The 20,931-nt window shown below is 36.0% G+C and overlaps 1 protein-coding gene across 3 annotated transcripts in view; it reads right to left on the reverse strand.

Moving 5' to 3' along the window:
• The window catches only part of CSMD3 (CUB and Sushi multiple domains 3), a 1,218,611-nt gene that overhangs the window by 35,889 nt on the left and 1,161,791 nt on the right, over positions 1 to 20,931 (reverse strand). For all 3 annotated transcript variants that reach the window (XM_055287089.2, XM_055287087.2, XM_055287086.2), the window contains 2 exons: positions 6,852 to 7,031; positions 5,083 to 5,256 (listed from right to left, as the gene is read on the reverse strand). In XM_055287089.2, coding sequence (XP_055143064.1) covers positions 5,083 to 5,256; positions 6,852 to 7,031 — 354 coding nt within the window. The remainder of the gene's footprint in view (positions 1 to 5,082; positions 5,257 to 6,851; positions 7,032 to 20,931) is intronic.

A 20,931-nucleotide genomic window follows, 5' to 3' on the forward strand; every position in this document is an offset into this window, starting at 1 on the left:
GAGAAATGCAAATCAAAACCACAATGAGATACCATCTCATGCCAGTTAGAATGGTGATCATTAAAAAGTCAGGAAACAATAGATGCTGGAGAGGATGTGGAGAAATAGGAATGCTTTTACACTGTTGGTGGGAATGTAAATTAGTTCAACCACTGTGGAAGACAGTGTGGCAATTCCTCAAGCATCTAGAACTAGAAATACCATTTGATGGCCTGGCACAGTGGCTCACGCCTGTAATCTCAGCACTTTGGGAGGACGAGGTGAGTGGATCTCAACGTCAGGAGATCGAGACCATCCTGGCTGACATTGTAAAACCCTGTCTCTACTAAAAATACAAAAAATTAGCTGGGCGTGGTGGCGGGCGCCTGTAGTCCCAGCTACTCGGAAGGCTGAGGCAGGAGAATGGCATGAACCAGGGAGGCAGAGCTTGCAATGAGCCGAGATTGTGCCACTGCACTCCAGCCTGGGCTACAGAGCGAGAATCTGTCTCAAAAAAAAAAAGAAAGAAAAAAAGAAATATCATTTGACCCAGCAGTCCCATTACTGGGTATATACCCAAAGGATTATAAATCATTCTACTATAAAGACATAGGCACACGGATGTTTATTATGGCACTATTCACAACAGCAAAGACTTGGAACCAACCCAAATGTCTATCAATGATAGACTGGATTAAGAAAATGTGGCACATATACACCATGGAATACTATGCAGCCACAAAAAAGGATGAGTTATTGTCCTTTGCAGGGACATGGATGAAGTTGGAAACCATCACTCCCAGCAAACTAACACAAGAACAGAAAACCAAACACCGCATATTCTCACTCATAAGTGGGAGTAGAACAATGAGAACACATGGACACAGGGAGGGGAACATCACACACTGGGGCCTGTCACCGGGTGAGGGTCTAGGGGAGGCATAGCATTAGGAAAAATACCTAATGTAGGTGACAGATTGATGGGTGCAGCAAACCACCATGGCACGTGTATACCTATGTAACAAAACTGCACGTTCTTCACCTGTATCCCACAACTTAAAGTATAATAATAAATAAATATTAAAATGACATCGGAAACCAGAGTAAAGTAACACAAGTATAATAATAGCACAAAAAACATCAGTTTACTGTGTTTAAATTTTCACTATCTCTTGGATATGGTAAAACTTTGGGCTAGTTGACTTTCAAGTCCTTCTGGCAATGCTGCATAACATCAAACCCAAAAGCCAGGGACACTGTCTTATTAATCTTTGTATATTCAGCACATTTTGAATTAATAGATGCTTCCTAGTGAACATCATCAATGGGCACTTCAGCTGAAGCAATTGTTTCTATAACTAACTTATTGCCTAACCTACTTCTGAAGTGTTTCTCTTATGCATATTCAAATAAAGGAGGGAGACTTAATCACCTAAACTCCTCAATCCCCCAGTACCCTCTCTGTGTGTCATTCCATCTATTTATATCCGTGAATTTTCATGTATGAACCAAACAACCTATTGATATCAGGTTTAGAGACTTCAGACACAGAATTTCTTTTCAAATGGCTTTAGTTCATAAAGACATGAACTTTAAGATGAGAAAACATACTTCAAGCAAAATTAAAGAGAAAAAAACATTCCTCTTTATAAAGTCCCTAACATTAATAGATTTGCATACCCAATGGATAAGGCCATCATTTCTTAAGTCCACCTTCTCTGAACTTCAATTCATACTCTGCCATTTTCTAGCAGTATGACCTTAGGCCTTATGACAATGTAGCTGCTTCCCTAAATGATGGCAGAGTAACACTGTGCCCTTGCAACTTGATTTTCCCTTCTGAGTTTAAGTGCCATTGTCTATTAAAATGTCATGACTAATCCTACATACCCAGGAGCACTGTTATGTGTAGTAGAAATGATATACATAAAGCAACTGAGACAAGATAGCCTTATTACATTTGAAATGTAAATACATATTTTATTATTATTTGTATTTCAACAGAACCAAAAAGAAAATACCATATCGAGATAACTTCTCGATGGTAATTTTTTTTCAGTTATATCAAACAAACAAGCAAACCTGCCATATACTCATCTTTGTAAAACCTACTTGACCCTATCTGTCCTGGAGAAGACCTGGAGTATCTAGTACTATTCAGAACATAGTGATGTTTGCTAAGATGACCTCCTCCATGAGTCAGAATTTTAAGGGCCAATTATGTGACAAAAACATTGAGGCACTGGAACAGACTTCCTCCAAAACTAGAGACTCAGGTAGAAGGGTGGGAGGAGTGGTGAGGGATGAGAAATTACTTAATGGGAACAGTATATACTATTTGGGTGATAGTTACCCTAAAAGCCTGGACTTCTCCACTACTCAATATATCTATGGAACAAAGCTGCACTTGTACCCCTTAAGTTTATGAAGTTATTTTTTAAAAATCATATTACGGTACCTAGAAGGAGTTCCTTTGGATGTTATATGAACTGCAGTCTAGACCACTACCGTGATAATAAGTTAGTTTTATCTCTCATGCTCAATCTAACTTGTTAATGTCTCTCTGAAGTAAATGTATTATTAGTGACCTGATGAGCAAGCAAAATGGTCGTATGCATGCCCAGTATTTGCCATCACTTAATAAGAAGCTTTTCAAGTAAATAATGCCAAAGTGCACCTAATAGTTTGTCTTCAGTTAGTCATCATAATTCTATGTCTATAAAATATATATTTATTTTATACTAACATATATCTATTTCATTTTTAAAATATGTCTATAAAATACATAACTTGCATTAAATTGTAAAATGACTATCCATGAACCTAACACTCAACTTTAACAATTGATAATTGCCAATACTGTTGCAAATCTTTGTAGGCACCACCCAGAAAGCACCCCTTTTCTTAGGCCCAGGGTAGCATACTTTGCGTCATCCTAAATTCTGGGTTTCTCATTTCTATACACTTATGGTAATTTACATTCACGTATGTGCATGTGTGTGTGTGTGCATATGGCATATATGTGTGCGTGTATGTAAATATAGGCACTATTATTTTTATTTTACTGCTAAAAAGAATGCTGATAACAATATTCTTGAACATGTCTCCTCATGCACATATATGAAAATTCCAGCAGGGCATATACTTAAAAATAAAATTTCTTGGCAATAGGCTCTGCAAGTCTTTAAGTTTACTAAATAATAGCAATTAGTTTTGCAAGTGGCTGTATCAATTTACCCACTCATCATGAGTCTACAGAAGTTTATGTTACTCCATATCCTCACTAATACTTGATATTGTGTAATATTTTTTTCAATCTCCTGAGAGGAAATAGCTGTCCAGGTATTTTGACCATTTTTGTTGTATTGCTTTTTATATTTTAGAAAAATATATATATATATTCTAAATATTGTCATTGTCTTCACACATGTTGATTACATTGACAAGTCTCTGATTGGTCTCTGATAATGAGAAATTTTTATATTTTAATATAGCTGATATTTTTTCACTTTTTAATTTGTGGGTTATACCATTTGCATCTTGCTTAAGAAATTCCTTCTAAACCTGAGGTCATTTAGATAGATTCTAAATGTTTAAAACTTTTATATTTAAATCTCTGATGAATCTAGCACTGATTTATTTGTTGTGGTTGTGTGTATGTGTGTGAACTAATTGCCTTGCAGAATTAATTAAAATGTCCATTCTTTCCCTACTGACTTGTTCTATAATATATCACATATGTATAAATGGTTCTGTGTTCTCTACTCTATAAGAATGTTTTATTTTCTATACCTACATCAATACCATGCTGTTTTAATTACTATAGCAATATAGTTTTTCTATCTGCCAAGGACTATGCTATATGCCAGGGACAGAGCAGCGAATAAAACAAAAAAAATTCTCTGCTTTCAAGGAGCATAAATTTGAGTAGAGGACATAGTTCAAATAAACAAGATAAGTAAAATGTATAGTATGTCTTAGGAAAAAATAAGAAGTGAAAGGGGAGTGTTAAGGAGAATAAATAAAGCCTGGAAGGGAAGTGGTATATGTCAGTGATGAAATTCAAATAAGGTGACCAGAGAAAGCAATACTGAAAAGAGAAATTTTTTGTAAAAAGCTGAAGGAATAAAAGGAAATTTCCAGGTAAAGTGAATAGTGAACATAAAAGCCCTCTTGTAAAAGCACAGCTGAGTGCTCAAAGAAAAGTAAGAAGGCCTGTGTTTCTGGAGCAGAGTGGATGAAGGGGTGAGTAGTAAGATATGATGAAATCAGAGGAATACAAGAAAAAAGTCCTATGAGCATGTAGGGGATTTAGTTTCCACTTTGAATGAGGTGAGGAAACCCTGGAGGGTCCTAAGCAACTTAGACAGTTAGCTCTGCATAATGTCAAGGCCACGAGACAGGTAGAGTCCTCCTCTATCCCGTGCTGGGAAAGGAAAAAGAACTAGGAACAGGATAATGCTAGACAACTCTCTGAATGATTATACTGTCCAGATAATGTTCTACAATCATTTTAGTAAAACTTCAAGAGGAGTTTGTTTTGTTTTGTGTTCTTCCAAATTAATCTTGAAGTAACACTTGCTAGGTATATAGTATACAGCAACCTCTTAAAAAAAAAAAAAAAAAAAGGCAAAACAAACAAAAAACCCTTTTATCTCTATGCTTACCCTGGTAATTTTAGATGTATAATCCCAATCATTATCATGACAAATGCCATCATAAGAACTTTATTTGAATAAACATGTAGAAGTGACATGGATTTATTGCCGAAAAAGATTTGGGAACAAATTTCAGAGTATTCGGCTAAGACAAAAAGGACATAAAAATAATTTTCTAGCAGTAGAATAAATTTAAGCCTGTCTCTAATTTGAGAAATAATTTTGAAAAATAAGAAAAGTTTATAAACTAAGCCGTTTAGTGTAAAATTTTGAATCAGGGAAGGAGAAACATAATGACTTAATTACATGAAAAGTAGCTACATTGGTAAATACTGATTTTTCTTTGAACCCTAATTAGGCATTGAAGGAAGCTTAACAATCTCATATTTGCTCTAGAAAAATTTGAAAATTATAAGTAACAGTTGTTAGTTGAAATCATACTTACGTAAGCACTGTGGTACTTCACCACTCCAGGTACCATTCCCTACACAGGTCAAAACAGCAGGGAAGGATAGCTCATAGCCTGGAGAACAGATGTAGCTAATACTAAAGCCCCAGTCGAAATTTGTTCCTTCCAGCCTTCCATTAGAGATCTGGGGAGGAGTTGGGCAGGTAACAGCTGCAATTACATTAAAAGTGATTAGACACAGCTGTTGAAATATCCTGAGCGTTAAAGATATAAACAAATATCATTAGAAGAAGCACATGTGCTAATTTAACCTTTTCGAGGACAATACGTTGTGACATATTTTATTCTCCTGGTAGTATTTCTGAGACATTCCTGGAATTAATCCCTGCAGGATGCAACTTTTTCTTGGCAACATAATGGCTACTGGTTGTCAGAGATTCTCTTACAAAATAACAAGCTGCCTGACATCTCAGAGAAGGCAAACAGAGGGTGACCTTCAATCTAGTATACTGTAAGTGATAAATTATTGGTTTTATATAAAATTATTTTCCAGTGACCTTTAGACAGACAAGACTTGGGTTGTTTGGCTATATATAGTATCAGCATCTTAACCATGGAATTTGAAAGTAGTTCTGTGACATTTTTGAAAACACGGGTCATATGTCTGATTATAATATCCAAGTTAGTTCCCTTAACCACTTAGATTCATATGTTAAAACTTATTATTATAGGGTTTATAAATGCATTTTTAATTTTTTAAAAAAAATGTATTTTGTTTAAATTGTTTTCAGTTACCTTTAAGCAAAGACAGGTTGGATAAGATAGAGATGAAAGGATAAGGAAGGGTATCAACTTCAAAATCTAAACATGAGGAATGACTGTATTATGAGAACTAAAAACATATATGAATAACTTTTTACAGTTGAGTAATATCTAATTCATGTCAGTATGAATTAATTAGTGTATAGAATAACATCTAAAATATAAAATGTCTGCCCATATATTTTCATTTACTAACTGTATATTTATAGTGATCTGATACAGAAGCTTAATAATCAAAAAGGAAAGACAAACACATTGAAATTATTAATTTTGTTAGATTATAAGTAAGATATTAAAACATTAATTCACAAACATTTAAATAGAAACCTAAATGAAAAATCTTAATTATTAAAAATCTAATTATGATAAAACAATTTGTCTGACATTGCATGTACAGTATTCTACAAGTAATCATAAAAATTGGCCAAAAAATTTATAAAAATATTTCCAGTGGAAAAACAAACAACATAAAGTAGCAAATTTATGCCTGTGTTGACTAACAGGTTAATTCTAGATTGTATTGTATGAAAAACAAGTTTTCCCATTATTTAAGAAAAATTACAGTTCTATAATTCACACTGGCCATTCCCAAATTATAGAAAGTATTTTTCCCCATCCTTGAATGACTTGACCCAAGTGGATCAGCAAATTACAGTTATAATTCATCAAGGTTATATTCTTTTGAAAATATTCATCAATTAATATAAATAACAATGGTGAATATGGACATAATATTTTACTTCTTTTTGTTACATTAAAGCTTGTCATTACTCACAATAAGATATAATGTTTTTGTCAAAATATTATTTTTAATTCTATATATTAAAATAAAAATTTTAAGAAACAGCCATTTTTAGTACTAGAAAAATAAATGCAACCTTGAACTAAAAAATTTTATTTAAATATACTTCAAATTTGTATATAAAAATGAGAAAATATGTACTGGTTACCATTTTTAAATGTTGAAGAAATCATTATCATACCTCTACAAGTTGGCATTACTCCACTCCATGTACCATTAATTGTACAAGTCCTGATTCTGGAGCCATTCAATTCCATCATGTAGCCTGGCTGGCACATGTAAGAAACATTTTGTCCAACCACATAATCATCTCCATATCTCAGTCCATTGGCTGGTATACCTGGGTCTCCACAACTGATTACTGTCAGTATTGGATTAGAAGAGCAGATGGTTAATGTGGCATGTATTTAATGGAGAGGAGTAGTAAGCATATGGCATACTTAATATATAAGCAGGAAAATTAGTTATCGTGTTCATTTTTAATCATAAAACATAAGCATATTTAAACCACATGCTGGCAATTCCTGATTATGATCAGGTATGCTTATTACAGATGCTACACATATGGTTCAGAAACTGTCGTTTAGCCCCTGAAAAGGCTAGGTTAATATGCCATTATGTTGTAGTGAATTCGATGCAGTAACCTCTTCTAACCTTCACTATAAGACCACAGAGAAAACAATCTGCAGACTCAGATTTCTATCATAATATTTGAAATCCATATTCATATATATGGCCACTGAAATATCTAATTTATCAGGCATGCTGAACGGAGAGCATATTTTCCACAGTGTCACTCAGAAAGACAACCCCCAAGAAATTGCAATCTTCACTCTGGAATGTGCTTGTTATAAGAAATGCAGATGCATGAGGGGCCATCCCATCCAAGTCCTTGACCAATACGTGATGGTGTTTCCAGCCCAAAATAGGGACTGTCGCTGCTCTGTTCTGCCCCAAGACTCCATTAATATATCCAACTCTGACCATCCCCACGTTTGCATCCAACCCCTAAAAGGAGTTAGGACAACAGTGCAATGTGAACCTCTCTTTATTGATGACACAATGGATGAGATGGGTGGAGGGTGTCACGTTTTTCAGAGCAGGGATGAAAATGGGGAGGCCATGCAGGGCCAGGGGCAACAGATTGTCAGGAGCAAAAGGTCTAGACCTATCCCAAGGACACAAGAAAGAAGGCAACAAGGCAGACTGCACATGAGCAGAAGCTCCAAGCCCTCAGCATATGCTCCACTGTTCCAGTGGACTTCAATTACAAAATGTTAATTTGAATATAAAATTATTAAGAATTTTGAGATTGCTATCACAGAGCATTAAATTCTAAGCACAAGACTCTTCTGAGCATGAGGTTCCATGAGTTGCACTGATCTCATGCGCATGAGTGTGAGTGCATATATAATATTATCGTTTCTTTATAATGCCAGCCAAAATGTTTCAGAAAGACTTGAGATAGCTTAGAAACACAAATAACAATTTTATTAAAAATGTATTTTGTTTAAATACAAACATAAGATTCAAACACTACAAAGATTATATATGTCACACAAGTGATACCTGTTTTGAGGCACAGGATTTAAGCATAATTTGGGCAGCGAATTGGCTAAAAAACTTTCTGGCAGCTAAGAAAACGAAAAGTACAAGTTACACTTTATTTTCTGGAGATAAAAAACATGTAGTACACTTACATGCCTTTTAGTCTGCTAAATCTTTTGGTTCATAAAAGGGTAATTTTTCCAGGTAAATCTGGGTTATTTTTTCTCTCTCTCTCTCTCTGTCTACTCCTCTTTCTCTCTTTTTTAAATTCACTTTTCCCAATATTTTGGAGATTCAGGATTAAAGATTAAGAATGAATTAAGGCATGGAAGACCTTAATAACACCTTAGTTACGTTATATTTATTATGTTATCATTAAGAATGATTAATGTCAAGATTTCTTTCATATTCTATTCTGTTGATTCTAAGAAGTTTTAGGATTATGAATAATGGCATTTAAATTAAAGAACATCATTCAGAGCATTCAACCTCATAACTTTTGGAGCCCTTAAAACAGTTCGATGAATTTAAACTATTTGAGTGTTTCTTTCTCAATAATAATAGAGTTTTATATTCAGGACTGCTTTCCTTCCTATGATTATTGGGGAGTAAAAAGATTTTTTTTTTAATGATACAACTGAGTTGGATAGAAAATCAAATAATCCTACTCATGTACCGAGAATATGTCATCTCTTTTTATAGTTTAAAAATTTACAAGAATGTAAAAATGAGTATAAGCCTTCAATTTATTATTTTATTTTATTTTACATTTATAACCAAGATTTTTAAATAGAAAGAGGAAATTAAAGAGAACACCTATAAAGTGCTGTTATTTTCTGGGCAGTGCTTTCCAGACTGCATTAGAATCTTGGCAAGGAGAAATAGCCAGCCTGGTCATAGGGCACATGAGCTGAGATGCGGCCACCAAAAGAGAGGACAGAGCATTTATTTTACAGATGCACGAAGAAAGAGTTCTGCACATCATGGCAGCACCATGAATGAAATGCGTGACAACAAAAGCTTTAGAAGGGTTTGTTTGGTGACTTCCTAATGAAGCAAAGGCTAGTCAAAGAGGCAGTTTCCAAGAGCAACAGTCTTTGTAAACAGCACCTGCTCTGCAAGTCAATTCATTCACTACCAGCTTGTTTTCAGCAACAACCAAAAAAAAAAAAAAAAGGCTTTTGTTTTTTTCAGGAAAAAACCTTAGAATAGTAGCTCTTTAGTGCTTCACCCTAAAATTCAGTGATATTATTGCATAACAACATGTCATTGCATGACAACAAATTCAGAAATACCATTGCACAATAAGAAGATCATCGACCTTCTTAAATACACATCTCTCTCACACAAACACACCAATAAACTCCATAAAGCCAGGTATTTTGACTCTTGTATGCTGTTTTCTTAAGAGTCTCATCTAGTGTGTGATTCATCATAAGAGATTAAATATTTGAAGGATAAATAAATGAATGAGTACGTAAAGGAATCATTAAGTTGTCAGCTCAAATTCTCAAAAACACATAAATTATTTGAAAGGTCTGAATTTGTTTTGTGGAAGGTTTCTCAATATGTAATTGATGCCCATCTGGCATCATTTATGATAAATCTAAGTAAATAACCTCTATGCTACAAATTAAACATAATTGTGGTAATTCTAGTCAACCTATGCCACTTTAAAACTACTTTCTCTTTTAACTTCTTATACAAGCGTTATAAATGTGCATTTTAAAATAAAATAAAATCACATCACTTTTTTCACAGAATTCACTTTTTTATTCAATATCTAATGGATATTTTTCCATGTAACTATTAATACACATAGACATGCATAACATTTTTAATGGCATATTAATCCCATGCGATATAATTTATGCAACCAAAGCCCTATGGACTGGTGTTTGAGTTATTCCATTGCTTTTCTGTTACAGACAATGCAGCAATGAAAATGCTTGCTTGAGCATCATTACATATGTATGTGCTCTGCCACACTTCCAGCTTCAAGCCCAGAACAGAGTTCTACTGTAGCAAAATGAAGTTCCAGAAAGATGGCTAAACCATTCCTCTCATAATGCTTCTTATTTTACATAATCTCCATATTCAAAAGTTGGTTTCTTCTTTAGATCTCAAAAGGTAGGGTTTCTCTACCTTAAGCTTGACCCTATTGACATTTTCAGTCAAATAATTCTTGGTTGTGAGGGGCTGCTCTGCACATTGTAGAATGTTCTGCAATATATCTCTGGCATCTACCTGCTAGATCCAAAAGCACCCCCTGCCCCTGCACTGTGACAATCAAAAAGTATCTTCAAACATTTCCAAATGTCCCCTGGGAAGCAAAATCCTCTCTAGTTGAGAACCACTGTGCTGAGGAATAGCTCTCACTCCTTGAGGAGATTGAGATTATTTTTTATCTTCACTCAGTTTTATGCTGGGATATCCCCAGCCCTCTCTTGTGTAAGACTAACCCCATCTGCCTGACCTGTCCTCTATTAGAAAAACATCTTTGAGAATTTTCAGATTTGTGACAAAAATTCAGTCAGGGGCATTTCTATAGTGGCTATCTGGAAAAAGAAGCCTTAGATTAATTTATCACCTGGACCTGATTAAAGATGGTATCCTTAGCCCAAAGGAACAAGACTTCCCAGATGCAGATGTTGGGAATTGGTCATTTTGGAAGCAGAAGTCCAGTCAGTTTTCTAAAAATATCATCCAAGAAAACGAATAAGCACATGTCTTTTCAGACCAGAAAGCTAATTCTTACTCTACTTGGCAAACCCTGTCTCAGCACTGTTTGTGTTTTCTTCGCAAAACACCATATGCACTCTGTATATGATGGGCTCTAGGTAACAGAGGTGGTACTGCCTGTTAGACATTGAAAGCTAAGGATCCCCTTGTAATTAATATCCCAAAACATTTTGTACTGACAAAAAAATGTATTTTTGAAAGAGTATTTACATGTACTTATTATATCTTCTCTCTGTGTCTGAACATCATAGAAAATAACTTCACTACATTTTAAATCAAGGAATTGATTTGAGCGATCTGGTATTATGCCAAATATCTTTTTCTTCTAGTTTGGTTTAGTTTGGTGCATGTTTCTTCACATTTATAATTCCTCTGTCAAAGTGTGCATAACATTTGAATGCATGATCTTGATTTCAAGATACAATATTTTACCCACCCAGGAGGCAACTAGTTATTCTGAGGAAACTTCTCCTTCCACTAGTGGTAGTGGGCTTAATGAGGACATGTCTGGAATTACAAACAATGAGTGTTGGGAAAAGGGAAAAGATTTTGCTTTTTAGGCATACTTTTAGAGATAAATTAATTAGACTTGCAATTTTCCAATTCACGTATAGTCTGAAGCCGGTTGAATAACAGCAGGTAGAATTTATATGAGTAAAATTTTATGCTTTTACCAACATCTCTACTATGGCCAAGCATAGGGAATTGGAGACCTTACCATTATTATTAAATCACATTTATTCCAAAGATGTTTCTAAAATCATTGAAATGAACAAGGCAAATCACAGCTGACACATTTCCACATGTAATTCAACTAGAATTTCTAAAAAACAGAGGGGTGTGTGTGTGTGTGTGTGTTACTGCTGGACAATCGAGCAAATGAAAAAGTATAGTTGCAAATAACTCCAGTGGGAAACTCTCAAAGGTCAAATTCTCAAAGGAAATTCTCAAAGGTCAAAAATGCTTGGAATGCCAAAGTTACTTCACTGATCTGTGAAATATTAGGGATACCGACCGAACTCTGTCTTCTCAGTTCCTGGCAAAGTGCCCAATGATAGTAGGTTTTGTTTAAATGATTTTTTATTAACTGAATCTATAAAAAATCCAATTCCATTGTATATTCACAATTATTTTTCTACTTTATTTTTAAAGTTTTTTTTAAAGAAAAAATGCTCTAATATAGGTTAAAGATTTTTGAAAAGCTAAAAATTGGATTATTCCTCTGATTTTTCATTACTCAGGAGGAACTAAGTGCCCAAGGATAACTAGCCAAGGTAAAAAGCAAAAACCTCTTAAAGTGACCAAAATCTTATAATTAAAAAGTAAAAAGAAATCCAAATAAAATTGAAGTCTTCATATTTTGTTTTCACCACATAGTTTAACTATATTTTAAGGGCATTATTAATTTTCTCAAGGGCCTCTATTCATTCTTTCATACTCAAATCACCCTACATTGAAATATCTATCATATAATCAATCTTGCTGATTTTCTTTCTTTGAACTGATATTGTCATAAATCTATTAGATCCTCTTTGTCAATGATTATGTATGAGATTCAACGAGCACTCTTGTTCACTTGATTTGACTCATCACATTAAAATATCTCATCTCTTGTGAGATCTGCAGACTTATTTATTGACTTACATTATATTTGCTTTGTATATCTGACAAAAATATCATTGATAACAAATAAATAGGAAATTGTAATGTTAAACTGGAAGTATTGTTTAGCAAAAACAAATTTTACAAATGGTCGTTTCATTAAGAAATGATATAATTTTGCAAAATTCAAATTGGTAAATGCAGAGAAAACAGAAATTAAAAATTTTTTAGAGAAATAAGTCATAAATTAATGAGACATTTTCATATGCCTTATCACCAATGTTCTACTTATTATAGTATGTCATATACATTTGACCATTGTAGTGAAGACAGAGAATAAAGCAAGAAAACTAAATGGAGAAAAGTACAGAAGAAGAAATAAAAGTATACTAAAGAACATGGATTCTTGAGTGAAATAGACTTGGGTTTAAATCTTAGATTCTACAGTTACTAGCTGTGTTACCATGGAAAAGAAAGTTGTTTCCTCTCTAAGAAACCATTTATTTGAATGTGAAATAAAAAGGATAATAGTATGTATCTCATAGATTTGTTGTAATAATTGAGATAATTATGTAAATCAGCACAAATCTGAACAAATGGTAAACACTCAATAACAAATATTATTATTGATGATAAGAAATAGTAACAATTAGCATGAAAAGAATAAAGGCTTTGTTTCTTTAGTGCTATGGTTTTAATGTCTCTTCAAAATTCATGTGCTAATTTAACCCCCAATTCAATAGTATTAAAAGGTAGGGGCTTTAGGAAGTTATTAAGTCATGAGGGCCCTCTCCCCATGAATGAGGTTAGTGCCTTCTAAAAGTGTGGGAGGGAAACATTAATAGCTAGGCTCCTTTTTGCTCTTTCACCTTCTGCCAGTCAGGGCGTAACATGCGTCCCTTTTGTCGAGAGGACACAGAAACAAGGTGCCAACTTAGAAGCAACAAGTAGCCCTCACCAGACACAAGATCTGCTGGCACCTTGATCTTGGACTTCTCAGCCTCCAGAATTTTGAGAAATAAATGTTTGTTCTTTAGTATTTACCCCATCTCAGGAATTTTGTTATAGCAGCACAAATAGACTAAGACATTTGGGTTTTCTAAAAATTGATATCAGGATGTTGGTTTGGAAATCTCAGCTACTTCAAATTTTTTGCACACCTCATAAATTTAATTCAAATTCATATAGTAACTGGGGTACTTCAAATAATTTATTTCAAATTCATATAGTAACTGGCCTATAGTAACCATAAAATTTATATAGTCTGGGCATATAGTAACCATAAAAATTGTGTCTACAAAGGCAATTACAACAAATCAAAATTTATTAAAAACATATTTACACTTGAAATTAGCCTTCTAGTGGGTATAGAGAATAACATGAATGGAAAATTTCATCTATATATGTGAAATATAGATGAAATTATTGTTTAGTGTTGAGCTCTGCCAGTAGTCAGGAAGCCCTTTAAATGCTGTGATGCCTGAGTTTCTTGATCTAGACAATGTCAGTCTAGGACAATTCCCAAAATAATATGATTCTACCAATCATATATTTAAATTTATTTTCATTGCAAATTAATGAGAAGGAATCTGAAGCGCTGATTCTAATTTAATTTGATCACCACATATAAACACTATCACTATGCTAGATTCTTTAATTACAGAAGTTTAGGCTGTTTTAATTTCCACTGAAACCTCTCTCTTTGCTTCTTTTTGGGGTTTTTTCTTTACGCTTTTGGTCTGGATTGTTAATGGGGTGTTAGTAACTTTTTGCTTATGAAGTAAATAAACTTACAAATTATCAGCTTTTAGTTTAATAGCGATTCATTGTTGAAAAGCTAACACTTAAATTATTTTATGCAATACAATATTTCTCTTTGAAGAACTGACAGAGAGAAACAAACTTTCCTTATACTTTTCCTATGTTATTCATAATCAATCTGTCTTGAATCAAATGACTTATAACTTATTTAACATTCCTGAGGAAAAATGAAGACAATTCAATAAAAATGTCAATGTAATTTTCAATCACAAAAATAGGAATGTTTATTTATTTTTACTTCACTAAAATTGGAAGACAGCTGTAAATAAAAGATTGAGTTATTTATCCATAAACAAAATTGTTATTCATTGTAAAAAAAAAAAAAGAAAGTGTTCCTCAGCATATTTCTGTTACTCTGAACTATTTTCATTATTTCACTCTCTTCAATAACTATTATTGAAAACATACTATATGCCAGAACCTATGTGCTATGTTAGCCATACAATTGTAGGCCCTATCTGCGAGTAGTTTAAAATTGAGTTGAACAGTGGCTCATGCCTGTAATCCCAGCACTTTGGGATGCCGAGGTGGGTGGATCACAAGGTCAGGAGATCGAGACCATCCTGGGTAACACAGTGAAACCCCGTCTCTACTAAAAATACAAAAACATAGACGGGCGTGGTGGCAGGAGCCTGTAGTCCCAGCTACTCAGGAGGCTGAGGCAGGAGAATGGCGTGAACCCGGGAGGCAGAGTTTGCAGTGAGCCGAGATCACACCACTGCACTCCAGCCTGGGTGACAGAGCGAGACTCTGCCTCAAAAAAAAAAAAAAAAAAAAAAAAAAAAAAAAAAAAAAAAAAAATTGAGTTGGAATGGTAAATCATGTATACTGATAACTAAAATACAATTTGTCTATTTAAGTCTGTCACCAACAATTTACTGAGTCACTCTTATTCATCAGGTGCTATGCTCCACCCTAAAGGGCCAGTGAGATAAATAGACCCAGTCACTACTGCTCTATAAAGTTTACAGTTTAGTGGTATAGGTAATATACAAAAAAAAAAAAAAAAAAAAAAAAAAAAAAAAAAGCTATACAGTATGGAGAGATTACTTTTAGCTAAAAAGGATATGAGGAGAAAATGTCTTGAGGTGTATTGCCAAATGTTTCACATGACCTGATACTTAAAAGGTGGATAACACTTTTAAAGGCTAAGGTGGGATAGTGTTAAGTTGTTCACTATTGCGAAAATGAGATACTTTCTAAGTAAGTAAGAGGAATTCTGCTTTCCTTCAACATGGAATAACAAGGCAGAATTTACCTTCCATTTGAAAGAACCAAAAGAAAAAAAAAAGGAAGGGGTATATTTAAAAAAAAAGAAATATTTCAAAACAATGGACATCAGACAACAAAGTAAAGTGATTCTTGAGTGACAGGAAACAAATTAGATGAATCCCCTGATTGCCTCATCTTACTACATTAAGAAAGTTTTCAAGTCTGTGGCACAGGGAAGAGGAACCTATGCAGAGCCCAGCAGACTCCTTGAGTTGAGAAGATGGATCTGAGAGTCAAGAGAAAAGTATGCAGGTAGAGTTTATGGGACACAGTACCAGAGTGGACATTGACAGAGAAATATCTCCAGAGATATAGGAAGGAAACTCCTTAAATAGTCAGCAGATTTCTGATCAGCTCCTGAGGAAACTGCCCATGGTTTGAGAAAAAACTACCCCAAAAGATGAGATGTAACAATATCTGGAGCTGACATGGGGCCAGGAATGCCACTTGTCATATAGAATTCTATACCCAGCAAAAATATGTATTTTAAAAGGTGAAACAGACACATTATCATAAGTAGAAATGGACCACAAGACAAATTTAAAGAAGTCCTTCCAGTGGAAGAAAAATAATACCTCATGCAAGTATGTATCTACACAAAAAAATTACAACACTTGAAGTAGTAATGACGTACATAAATAAGATTTGCCTTACTATTTAAATCTCTTGAAGAAATAGTTGACTAATTAAAGTTGTTTAACAACGCTGTATGGTGTTTTGGTGTTTGTAACATTGACTAAGTAAGATGTTTGACTACAAGAGCATTTTCATAAAGAACCTTTTGATGCTTCAATTTCTTCCTCCCTGTTCTGCTTCTACTCCACATCTGGGCAAGCTGACAAGAAAGTCTGCTTGCTTCCCTCCTTTGGCATCAGCAGGGAAGTTCAAACCATGCAGACCCTGGCACATTCACAAGAACTTTTCCCAAGTTCCCACCACTAACCACAATAAAAAAAAAAAAAAAAAAAAAACTATATGTATAAGTACATTTTCACACTGCTGATAAAGACATACCTGAGACTGGATAATTTATAAAGAAAAAGAGGTTTAGGCTGGGCATGGTGGCTCTCTCCTGTAACCCCAGCACTTTGGGAGGCTGAGGCAGATGGATCACCTTATGTCAGGAGTTTGAGACCAGCCTGACCAACATGGCAAAACCCCATCTCTACTAAAAATACAAAATTAGCCAGGCGTGTTGGTGGGTGTCTGTAATCCCAGCTACTCAGGAAGCTGAGGCAGGAGAATCACTTGAACCCAGGAGGCAGAGGTTGCAGTGAGCCAAAATTGCACCATTGCACTCCAGCCTGGGCAACAAGAGCAAAACTCCATCTCAAAAAGAAAAAGAGGTTTAATGGACTCACAGTTCCAAGTGGCTAGGGGGGCCTCACAATCATGGCAGAAGGTGGAAGTCACATCTTACATGGTGGCAGGCAAGAAAGAATGAGAACCAAGCAAAAGTGGAAACTTCTTATAAAATCATCAGATCTTGTGAGACCTATTCACTACATGAGACAAGTATAGGAGAAACCACCTCCATGATTCAATTATCTCTCACTGGGTCCCTCCCACAAAATGTCAAAATTATGGAAGTTACAATTAAAGATGAGATTTGGTTGGGGATACAGCCAAACCATATTATTCCAAGCTTGGCCCCTCACAAATCTCATATCCTCACACTTCAAAACCAATCATGCCTTCCCAATAGTCCCCAAAAGTCTTAACTCATTTCAGTATTAACTCAAAAGTCCACAGTCCCAAACCTCATCTGAGACAAGACGAGTACTTCCACCTATGAACCTATAAAATCAGAAGGAAGTTAGTTACTTCCTAGATACAATGGGGGTACAGGCATTGGATAACAGCTGTTCCAAATGGGAGAAATTGGCCAAAATGAAGGAGCTACAGGCCCCACACAAGTCCAAAATCCAGCAGGGCAGTCAAACCTTAAAGCTCCAATATAATCTTCTGTGACTACATGTCTCACATCCAGGTCACTGATGCAAGAGATGGGTTCCCATCATCTTGGGCAGCTCCACCCCTGTGGCTTTGCAGGTACAGCCTCCCTCTCACCCGCTTTCACAGGCTGGCATTGATTATCTGTGGCTTTTCCAGGTACATGGTACAAGTTGTCAGTGTATCTCCCTTTCTGGGGTATGAGGGACAGCGACCCTCTTCTCAGAGCTCCACTAGGCAGTGTCTCAGTGGAGACTCTGTGTAGGGGCTCCAACTCCATGTTTCTCTTCACCAAGATAATGGGGAAAATGTCCCCAGGACATAACAGAGAACTCTGTGACAGCTCCTCCCACCACAGGCATGGAAGTGTAGGAGGAAAAAACGGTTTCATGGGTCAGACCCAGGGCCTTCCTGCTGTGTGCAGTCTAGGAATTTGGTGCCCTGCATCCCAGCCACTCTAGCCCTGGCTAAAGGAACCAAGGTACAGCTCAGGCCATGACTTCAGAGTGTGCAAGTCCTTGAGGACCCCACTCCTGCAGCAGTAGATGTTCCAAAACCTCAATTCTTGACTTCTGTGCACCTGCAGGCTCAACATCATATGGAAGCTGCCAAGGCTTGGGGCTTGCACACTCTGAAGCTACAGCCTGAGCCATACCTTTGCCCCTTTAGCCATGGCTGGAATGCAGGGCACCAAGTTCCTAGACTGCACACAGCAGGAAGGCCCTGGGTCTGACTCACAAAACCATTTCTTCCTCCTAGACCTCCAGGCCTTTGATGTGAGGAGCTGTCACAGAGTTCTCTGTTGTGCCCTGGAGACATTTTTCCTATTGTTTTGGCGATTAACATTTGGCTCCTCATTACTTTCACAAATTTCTACAGCCAGCTTGTATTTCTTCTCAGAAAATGGGTTTTTCTTTACTATTGCATTGCCAGGCTGCAAATTTTCTGAACTTTTATATTCTATTTCCCTTTTAAAACTGAATGCTTTTAACAGCACCTGAGTCACCTCCTGAATGCTTTGCTGCTTAGACACTTCTTCCACCAGATATCATAAATCATCTCCCTCAAGTTCAAAGTTCCACAAATCTCCAGGGCAAGGGCAAAATGCTGCCAATCTCCTTACTAAAACATAGCAAGAGTCACCTTTACTCCAGTTTCCAACAAGTTCCTCATCTCCATCTGAAACTATCTCAGCCTGGATTTCATTGTCCATATCATTATCAGCATTTTGCTCAAAGCCATTCAACAAGTCTCTAGGAAGTTCTAAACTTTCCCACATTTTTCTATCTTCTCCTGAGCCCTCCAAACTGTTCCAAACTCTGCCTATTACTCAGTTCCAAAGCCACTTAAACATTTTGGGGTATTGTTACAGCAGCACCCAACTCCCAGTACCAATTTACTGTATTAGTTTGCTTTCACACTGCTGAAAAAGACATACCCAAGACTGCGTGATTTACAAAGAAAAAGAGATTTAATGGACTCACAGTTCCAAGTGGCTGGGGAGGCCTCACAATTATAGCAGAAGGAGAAAGGCATATCTCACATGGTGACAGTCAAGAGATAATGAGAACCAAATGAAAGGGGACACCCATTATAAAATCATCAGATCTTATGAGGCTTAGCACTACCATGAGAACAGTATGGGGGAAACTGCCCCATGATTAAATTATCTCCCCCTGGATCCCTCCCACAACACATGGGAATTATGGGAGCTACAATCTAAGATGAGATTTGGGTGGGGACACAGCCAACCCATATCACTATTCATCCATCCCTTCTCTCGAACCATTTCTGACCAAAGAGAGTCTTACCATGTGGGTAATCTTTCACACCTTCTTGGCACATCTTCAGCCTTGTGGCATAATCAGTCAATATGGAACCAATTTTGGAGAGGGGGCAGTTGATCATGCTCTTCCTTAGGCAACTACAGAGCAACTGGCAGCGAGTAGGGTGGGCCAAGGGATGACTATTATTACCTGAGGGACTTTTTTGTTGCTGTTTGTGACTTGATAACTGGCTCTGCTGCCACCTGGCTAGAGAGTGCTTGGTGCTGTGCTAGTGTACTTACACTTCGAGATGTGCTGATTTGTGCTGCATTTTCTGAGTTTTCTGGCCTCTACCAAGATTTAAATGATAGATCTAAGTCAGAAGTATTGAAATTGACATTCAGAGACAGGAGTATTGGCTTGTGGTCCTTCCCAAAGTGATTCTGAGTTCTGTGCCTCTCAGCTTAGACTTATCTGTGTGTCTTAGATTTAATCATATGTCTCAAATTTAGTACAAGCCATGAATGATGCTAGGCTCAGATGAATGTCTTACTCTATGGCTATTGGTTATGTGTCTCAAGCAGGTGTTGACTCCCATTCTATAGAGTGCTCAGGGGGAAAGCCTGGCACACTGTGCAGTAAGAATGCTAATCCAATGCTTGCCTATCTGACAAGGAGTAGTCATCATGTGGTGTCCTCCAGTCCATACCTAAACTCAGATGGCTTTAGGTATCTAAAACAACCTTTGTTGTTGTTGCTACTGTCTATGTGTCTGTTATCAAAAAGATTCTGGTTCTCAGGGAAGAACACCCATATCATCTCATAGCACAGCTGTGGGCTTAATTCAAACCTGACTTAAGCCTGGAGTCCCTAAACCCAATAAAGTAACAACTGCCCTGTGGGAGACCCCCAACATTTAAAATAATGATTTGGAACTCTCTGGAGGAAGATACTTATAAATAAGGACAGAGTAGAGAAGACTGCCCTTCTTCCTGAAGTGTATCCTGTAACTCCACCCCCAAACAACAACAACAACAACAACAACAAAACACTAGGATACAGGGAGAAGAAACAAAAATTGAAATAAAGATCCACAACTGGACTCAATTGAAAGTACAAAATTTTCTAAAATAGTTATTCAACAGAAAGATAAAATAACATGAATTGGATTTCACATCTCCACAATATGGGTTTTAAATGAACATATTCTGATATGTAGTACTTGAAAAATCTTTGTGGTCTTCATAGATACTGGGCCTCAAATTACAGTTATATGAGGAGATGCCACTGAATGTATAAGGTATATCCTGTACTTTAGAGGAGTTACCAAACATAAACAGAAGGCAAACATGTATGTCTCACATTAAACATTGAAACTATTGCTTTGCCTAAATTCCTCATGGTTAGAGTGCCCATTGATCTAAAGCACCTAATATGAACATTTTGAACCAATTAGTAATAAATTAAAATTAATTATCTGGCATTTACAATCAACTCGGTAAAATGGAGCCCCTTGGACCTGTCCTTCTAATTATAATAGTTAATACAGCCCAACTT

This window comes from Symphalangus syndactylus, chromosome 7, assembly GCF_028878055.3.
Source record: "Symphalangus syndactylus isolate Jambi chromosome 7, NHGRI_mSymSyn1-v2.1_pri, whole genome shotgun sequence".
Taxonomy (NCBI): Eukaryota; Metazoa; Chordata; class Mammalia; order Primates; family Hylobatidae; genus Symphalangus; species Symphalangus syndactylus.